The sequence below is a fragment of the Aspergillus neoniger genome (genome assembly GCF_003184625.1).
Source record: "Aspergillus neoniger CBS 115656 unplaced genomic scaffold BO87scaffold_3, whole genome shotgun sequence".
Lineage (NCBI taxonomy): Eukaryota > Fungi > Ascomycota > Eurotiomycetes > Eurotiales > Aspergillaceae > Aspergillus > Aspergillus neoniger.
The window spans coordinates 454824-463150 of NW_020291131.1; the positions used below are offsets into that span (position 1 = coordinate 454824).

Genomic DNA, 8327 nt, shown 5'->3' on the forward strand with positions numbered 1-8327 from the left:
TTTGTTTGAAACAAAAAAAAAAAAAAAAAAAAAAAAAAAAAAAAAAAAAAAAAAACTCACCGTCCCTGTGATGCGATCCCAAACATACTGCATCGCCCAGTCGAGATCCGTCACTTCGCGACCACGACGGCGCTCTCCCATGGACTTGCCACAGTCCACGATATAGACAGTTGCCTCTTTATCGGCCATTTTCAGTAAAGATGACTGAGAGATCGATGAAATCAGATCCATTCGATGCCGCAGCTGGCTCGACATAAAAAGGGACGAGCTCAAGGCAGAAAGATGCACTCAGAGTAGGCAGACGCGTGATATATCCCAATTGGGACTGGGCGGGACGCGAAAGCACATGACATCATCCTGTGGATGCTGACTAAGAAGGGTGTGCAGTGGGCAGCTTATACTACATTCTAAATTAATTCATAGCATAGATCTAATAATTGTTTGGGATGCATAGTTGCTCCGATTGTAACTGTGTTCCGTTGGTGGGTATCAAGGAATACTGCGAACAACACATATGGGAGTCTGCACTTGGTATATAAGTATATAGTTTCAACTGAGGGGAGTGTAGCGCCCGATTCATTACATACTTAACGGAGCCACCATGACTGAGTACTGATATCATGTTACTTCTTACCAGTACTTCTAACGGATGGACAATTGGATAACAATCCGAAACTTATTTTCATCTGATCGAAGTAATCGTTGGTTTCTAAAGCTCGAAAAAGACCAAGTATGTCACAGAAAGAGTATGATCTATATTATTCACAGGAGACGTGCAATACCAGATGGTACCAGTTCGACCATCTCTTCCAAGTCGCTAGGTACGAGTAGAAACTCCGATGCCATATATGAACCATTCCAGACACCTTGATGACCAGTTCCCAATCGAGCCTGCGAATGGGATACATCATAATTTTCAGGCTCCAGTGCTCCCCTCTCAAGCAACAGCTCCGCCCCCTCACGGTTTCCTACCTTGTATGCTATGTCCACTGAGTCCCCAGCCGTTCATCAAAGCTATCAATATCTGCACCCCACTCCAGCAATAGCTTGGCACATCTTCGGTGGCAGATATCACGAAAGTCCTTCCAGCTCTGTGTCATGATTGCAGCCAACGGTGTCCCAAGAAGGGTGCATGGTGTGTTGACGTCTGCATGTGATTCAAGAAGAATTTCGGCTACGTCATGAAAGCCCTGCACCACAGCAGCGTGCAAGGCTGTTCCTTGTTCGCCTGATTACAGGGAAACCTGTGAGCCAGAAGATAAAATAGCCCTGAGTGCACTCTCATCCCCTCTGGCTGCAGCGCAGTGCAACAAAATCTCACCAGTTTCAAAATGCCGTGTATCTTGGTCAGCACCCTGGCTGAGAAAATATGTAAGCAATTCAACATGGGACAAGGTCAGCGAAAGTAGGGGAGTGCAGCAATCTGCACGGTGTCTATCGTCATTGGTAAACAAGTCGATAAATACTTGGACGCATTCCACATGTTTATTCTGCATTGCTTCCCTGAATGGCTCCTTGTTCAGGTGAGCCACTTGCGTGTCGTGCTGTGAGAGTTCCAGAAGGACATCGGTGTAATCAACGATCTGATCCAACGCTTTGAACTTGCGTTTAGATGGTCCCCTGAAAGTCAACTGTTCTTCGGCCTTATTTTCAAGCGGCTGAACAAAAAGCGCTTCAGGTCGGATTGTGGCTCGTATTGGCAAGAGATAACGAAGCATTTCTGCTCGGCGCCTAGACGTGACCAACACGAGTGTTTCAGAATATGTACCTGGCTCTTTGAATATTGAAAAAACAGAGCTCTCTAGCGCCGTCAGAATGTCTAGTCGTCCTGTCCTGAGAGCGCATCGGACCAAGTAAGACATATTGATGGAAGAGAAGTTATCTAACGCATGCCCAGCATTGATCAAGGCGGCCAATGTACGCATGTAGTCTGGCGTATCCTCACCCGATCCCAAATAAGGACCAGAACTAAACTTTTTATCAGTTATGTCATCACCTTGCATCTTCATTTGGTTGACAGCAAGGTTTATTGCTGATTCGCCGCATCTGTTGCGAGCTTCCACATCAGCTCCCCATGACAGCAAGACATCAACAGCGCCAACTCTTCCGTATTCAGCGGCCACGAGTATTCCATCCGGCCAATTGATTACCGTGAAATGCTCTAGCATCTGCACAGCAAAGCGTTTGTACCCTAATGAGCATGGATAATGGAATACTTCACTAAAGTTTTCAGCGCTATACCCCGCATGGATTGCCTCCGAAAGTAGATTGCTCGCGACCTTATGCCAGCTGCGATCAAGGCTAATCTGTAGCGCACTCGTGAACGTGTGATGCTCAATGTAGCCCCATGGATCTTGAAAAAAGAGCTTCTTGGCTATATGTGCATGACCATTGTAACACGCGGCTTGCAAGGGAATCATCTCAAATATCGTAACACCGTAATTTCTGTCCGTCCCCGTCGGACGTAAGGGGCGTTGAATATGAAGGTGAGCTCCGCTGTCAAGCAGACATGATACAGCGGTTTCGTGTCCCTTTAAGGCAGCAAGATTAAGGGGGGAAGTGTCTGAATAGACATAATCAATGGGTGTGTTCCCTTCCATGTTTGTTGGTCGACAGGGCTTGGTTTGGGGATTGACACAAGCACCTCTCTCTAGCAGCAGTTGAATGAGTTGGGTATGGCCGTTCTCAGCGGCCTTACAAAGCATGCTATCATGTACTTTCATGCCACGATCGAGAAACATCTTAACTCTATCAAGGTGTCCATTCGCACACGCGGCATTTAGTGCAATGTTGTTGTCCGTGTCAATGTTTGACCCAATATGGTCTGCTTCGACATCATAATCGAGGAGCATCTCGAGGTCTATTACAAGAAGATTATTATACTACCTAACAAGATCTCAGCAGTATATAAACTACTAAAGCCTCAGCAAATTAGAAGGTAAAGCATGTCAATCATTATCTCTATATATATTAACTAGTGTTGGATTGGGTCGGGTCGTTGGGTCAGGTTATTAGGTCAGATCAGGTTCTTTAATATTTAGAAAAGTTATTTCTAATATTAAAGATTATTTCTTAGTTCTAAGAATATATTACTTATTAAATAAAAAGAAATAACTAGTATTCAAAACAAGATCTTAGAATATTTAAGATTTTATATATTATGTTTAATAAGCAGGCAGTAACAAGGCCAGGTAGCCGAGTCCTCTAGCAGGGACCTGTCCCGTAACACTATCTAAGTATTATATCTATCAGAAATTAGGATACATGTCAATTATACCAAATATTTATGGAATAACACTCTATGACTATATATATCTGAACAGGACTTCTACTGAGGACAGGAAAGTCATAATCTATAATATTATTATATTAACGTTACCAAAAATATATACAATGACTAATCAAAATTATGCTGAAATTATACAAACTTTGGGTAGCTTGGGTAACCCGCGGGTACCCGCCAAGAACCCATGGGCAGGTTGGGGACCCCCGAAACCCAACCTGGGTAACCCGTGGGCGGGTTCAGAAAATGAAAACCCAACCCAACCCGCGTTTTGGCGAGGTCTATAGTCACCTAGTCACCTAGCCACCTCCTCGCGTAGTTAGCTAGCTAGTCAACACACACACACACACACACACACACACACACACACACACACACAATATATCCATATTGCTGTCACATCTTATGAGCCCCCGTGGCCACGAATCATCAAAAATTCGCATCCCCTGTCGTTTTTCATCGTTTTTACGCGTCGTACACGAATATCCTCATATTCAAGGCTTCTTACGCCTCAAATCGGCGCACCACACGCCTTCGCGGCGATCTAGCCGGCTTGGCATCCAGGCTTGGCCACCAACCGACCAACCACAACTCCCACCACGCGAGCGGCGTGGCCGAATATATGACACTGTCTAAAGATCCATTCAATATTGACGTCTCTAAAGCTGTTCCCAATTTGGGGTAGTAGATTCATCACCAGTATCTCAAGGCCTTTCCACAGCTGCACAAAAAAAAGAGTATCAATACCCCTTAAAGCAATAGATTAAGACTAGTTACTTACCATTAACACCCTTTCGCTCCAGCCCAGGGCTTTCTGCTATAGTTACTCACCAGCAAACAGTTTTATAGTTAGTTTCTAAGATATATAAGACCTGATCAGGCTTACTGTAGTTCCCCTTGTCACAGTATTACTATTCCCCTTTATAACATATACAACTAGAGCTTCGAACATCAACAAGAAAAGAACACATAATCTTGTGGTTCATGCTAGACGCATTATTCCTTCAGGAATAGGCCCAGGATCACCTGTTGGAAGTAGTACTATTTTTAAAGGACCATCAGGACCTTTTGGGTCGATCCATCTTTCAAAACCCAAAGAACAAATCTCAATCAAGGACATTTCAGAAATCCGATATGTGCAATTCATAGATATTATCTTGAATATGTTGGTAGAGAGGATCTTATACATATTACGCATGAGTGCCAGCTTCAACAAAAACTTAGACTTTTAAAATACTCATCCATAGCATATATTCACATCTTTTTATCAAGAGCAACAAAAGTATAAAAAAACTCTGGGGAAATTATCCAATACTCGCAGCGAGAATTAACACCATTCCCTGCCAGCTTTTTCTTGGCAACCCCTCGCAGCAAGCTGCATATTTGGGGACAGGGATAACGCCTACACCACTGCTTGAAAGTCTCAAGCATATTTCCACTACTTCCAAATTAACCAGAGTAATCAAACAAGGCAATTTAGCTCTGAACAAACAAATAAAGCAATTCCAACAACAAGAAAAAACAAAAGATTCCCTTCATCTCCATGCGCCATGGTGCAGCCAACAGCGATGTTAAGAAAAAGTAATCCCCGAACCATGTGCGCTAAACGCCCCGGCCATGTGGAAACGCCACCATTTTCTCCCCTAAATAGGGCCAAGACTGATGGAGCCATTCTCACATTGCTCGTCGGTAACTGATCTATTCTAGGCTAAGTGTCAAACAGTGCACAGTTAGAAGATTTCTCTATTTAATCCACCTCCTATCCAATTATGAACATGCCTACATCCAGCTCCAATAAAATCCCCATCATGCGTCTTGTCTCTGCCATGGCCGCCTTCACCGCAGTTGCTACTGCTGCGACTGCAGACACCATCCCTCCTGAGCTGGCGAGCATTAGAGAGCCGTCGACGGTGCTAAATGTCACCTTTGCGGTAGGGTCAACTGCAGTCAGCTTCACCCCTGGCAAGTTCCTGAACGCGAGCGGTATGTACGACCGATCCCTTTTCCAGACTGTCTAATTAACTAATACCATCTCTAGACACCAAGAACGCGCCGGAGCTGCATCTCCATGACATAGGGCTCAGCAGCTCTGGACCCTATCTACTGCTCATGGTCGACCCGGACTGGAATAAAACCACCCCCCCCCCCCCTCGGTGATCATACACACCATGGTGGCCAACCTGACCACCACCATCAACAGCACTAGCAACAAGAACATGCTGGCTTCCTACATTGCCCCGGCCCCCAAGTCCGGCACCCATAACTACACCCTTTTACTCTTCGACCAGCCCTCCAACTTCAGCATCCCCAGCCACTACAAATCCTTCATGCTGACCAACAATGACACGCCCCTGAATCAGCTAAACCTGCCACTGGTCAGCTTCCTCAACCAGACTGGACTAGGCTCACCAGTCACGGCCAACTACTTTCACATCACAGCGGCGAGCAATGATACCAGTAACAGCTCAAGCACATCCGGTTCCAGAACAACCACAAGCTCAGGCACCAACACCAGCACTAGCGCTGCCACTAGCAAGACATCAAGTGGGGCGGGCCACAAGATGCCCACAGGGAGTTATCTGGCCGGTGCGCTGGCCTTGATCGGTACAGTAATAGCCTCTGTCTAATCTAGATACTTATTTCTCAAAGACAATAATAGCACTGGGGAATTGGAGAGCAAACTGCCACATCACATACTTTATATATACTCAGCATGTACAGTAAGCAACATCAATTCTCAGAAGAACAGCACACACACGCAGCGAAAACTCAACTCTAAAACCTACTAAATATAAGCTGCAGGCACTAATTCTATTAGTAGGAGCCAAATTATAGTAATACAAATATCAAGTACTAGTCATATTACAGCACATATCTATAATTCTATATACTGTTAGTCAGGCAATCTGGTATTTTCCATTCACCATCCCTGTAGAGAAAAGAGAAAGAAAAAAAAAAAAAAAACCCCCAGCAACCAAGGTCTCAGATGCACAATCCGTCTGACACTAATTTCCCCGTCAACATGTCTTCGCGCATCGAATCCCTGGCCACCACTATCACCGACTCAGCCCAACAATTACAGACTATGCTAGCGCAGCACGGAATTAAGGAGCCCTCATTTTCGGCCACCTGCCCTCCATCCCTGGCACTGCCCCCGCCCGTCGAGGCCGCACGCAACGCTCTCCTGCACACCGCGTGCAAGATCCAGGACCTGCTGCTGGACCCAGCCGATCTTCTACACTCCTATACCAGTATACGCCGCCTCAGTTCTTCACTCCTGACTTATAACCACGACTAATATCAATAGGATAAAGCACACCCACCTCATCACCCTGCACTTCATCCAAGAATTCAATATCACGCACCTCGTCCCTCCCAATAGAACAATCTCATTTGCAGCTCTATCCACACAATACAATGTCCCCGAAGCCGACGTCCGGCGCCTCATCCATCACGCCATGACCATCCGCGTTTTCAACAAGCCTGCCAAGAATGAAGTCACTCACACACGTGCCAGCATACTCCTGCGCCAGGAAGATTTTCATGACTGGATTAGGTTGACCTGCACAAATAACTGGCCCGGCGCGACAAAAGTATATAGTAGCTTCCCCTAGCCTAGCACAGCTGGTCATCTCAGCTAACAGGAGTATGTTTTGCATAGACTATTAAAGCATTAAAGCGCTTTCCTGGCTCCGAGAAGCCAAATAAGTCAGTTAGTTACCCCTTCCCCCCAAGCATCAAACTTCAAATGTGCACTGGAGGAGAATTCCTTTACCAACTTGCTTTTACCTCCCCAAACAAAGCACCATGCAGCAGAATATTCCAAGATACACCAAATACTAATAACAGCACAGGGCTTCGCCCTAGCCAACAATGGCCTGGCGCTCTACAACATCCTCTCACAGTCACCCACCCGCACCACCACCTTCGCGGCCAGCAAGCGCGGCTACATCTCAGGGACTGCCATGGGCATAACACCGCTGGTCACATCCATCCAGCCGCTCCTTTCCACACTCCCGGCAGACAGCGTAGTTGTCAACATCAGCGGCGCGCAGGGCGACATCAGTTTCGCGCTGGTAGCCGCATTCCCACACCTGAGATTCATAGTACAGGATCTGCCGGGCATGATTACTCACATGAAAGAGCAGCAAATAATGCATCCCTCCTCAGCAACAAGAAGGATAGACTTCCAAGCGCACAACTTTTTCACCCCTCAACCCACTAACCCCAGCACGCGCATCTACTACCTTCATCACATCCTTCATAACTGGGGCGACCGCCATCAGTACAGATATTACGGCAGCTGCGCCCGGCACTGTGTCCCGGGGTGCGCGTGCTTATCCATGACCACATTCTTGAGCCATACCCTGCCCAGGAGCCTATGTGGAAGCGTAGACTCACTAGTAACATGGACGTGAATATACTGCAGTTGCTCAATACGCGCGAGAGGGACGAGGCGCAGTGGCACGGGTTGCTGCAGGAGGCGGATGAGCAATTCCAGTGGGTTGGGGTCCAGCGGGTGGAGGGGAGCGCGTTGGCGGTTGTGGAGGTGGTCTGGATGAATGATTACTGATAGCCTGATATGAGTAGCACTGATTAAAAGCAGGAATAGTCCGGTTTGCTTCCGTAGTACGGAGTAACTAGTAACTAGTCTGATACAGCGCGGAAGAGTTTAGATTCAGTTAACTTTGCTGACGGGCATCCGACGGGTGGCGCACTGGACAGAGTTGGATCATTTTTTTCTTGGGGTGGTGGTATGTGCATTAGCAAGCTACATACAGTACTATATAGGGCTAAGCTTTATACACTAAATGCTCGTGTCAGCACTAGTTTAGATACCCCTCTTGGTCTTGGGTGCCATGTGAGCATTATTGATTTTATTCTGTTCCTAAACAATTTCTTGATTACTCTCTCCTCTTTCCGGCTGTGCATCCTTCGAGAGAAAGACTCATTCCTGGCCGGGGGAGTCCCCTGTTTTTTTTTTTTTTTTTTTTTTTTTTTTTTTTTTTTTATGTTATTAGTTCTTCAGCAAAGCTGTATATAG

General features: G+C 46.2%; 4 protein-coding genes across 4 annotated transcripts in view; 2 read left to right on the plus strand and 2 right to left on the minus strand.

Moving 5' to 3' along the window:
• Positions 1-189, minus strand: part of BO87DRAFT_382630 (ATP-dependent DNA helicase 2 subunit KU80) — a gene marked incomplete at both ends in the record, with an annotated part of 2719 nt that extends 2530 nt beyond the window's left edge. Inside the window, one exon of the mRNA XM_025624617.1 lies at positions 61-189. Within this exon, the coding sequence (XP_025484112.1) occupies positions 61-189 (129 nt within the window). The remainder of the gene's footprint in view (positions 1-60) is intronic.
• A 573-nt stretch (positions 190-762) lies between these two features.
• On the minus strand, positions 763-2420 carry BO87DRAFT_393218 (ankyrin; the record flags this gene model as incomplete). The annotated part of the gene is made up of 5 exons (XM_025625048.1): positions 763-934; positions 991-1228; positions 1322-1731; positions 1888-2353; positions 2390-2420. The coding sequence occupies 5 exons, from the start codon at positions 2418-2420 to the stop codon at positions 763-765; spliced, it is 1317 nt and encodes a 438-aa protein (XP_025484113.1).
• Positions 2421-5091: 2671 nt separating this feature from the next.
• Positions 5092-5910, plus strand: BO87DRAFT_403460 (YbhB/YbcL family Raf kinase inhibitor-like protein; the record flags this gene model as incomplete). Its single annotated transcript, XM_025625777.1, has 3 exons — positions 5092-5266; positions 5322-5436; positions 5484-5910. 3 exons carry the CDS (start codon positions 5092-5094, stop codon positions 5908-5910), a joined length of 717 nt encoding a protein of 238 aa, XP_025484114.1.
• Positions 5911-6305: 395 nt separating this feature from the next.
• On the plus strand, positions 6306-7923 carry BO87DRAFT_455370 (uncharacterized protein; the record flags this gene model as incomplete). The annotated part of the gene is made up of 4 exons (XM_025628630.1): positions 6306-6478; positions 6591-6876; positions 7138-7359; positions 7587-7923. 4 exons carry the CDS (start codon positions 6306-6308, stop codon positions 7854-7856), a joined length of 951 nt encoding a protein of 316 aa, XP_025484115.1. The 3' UTR covers positions 7857-7923.
• Between the last annotated feature and the right edge of the window lie 404 nt (positions 7924-8327).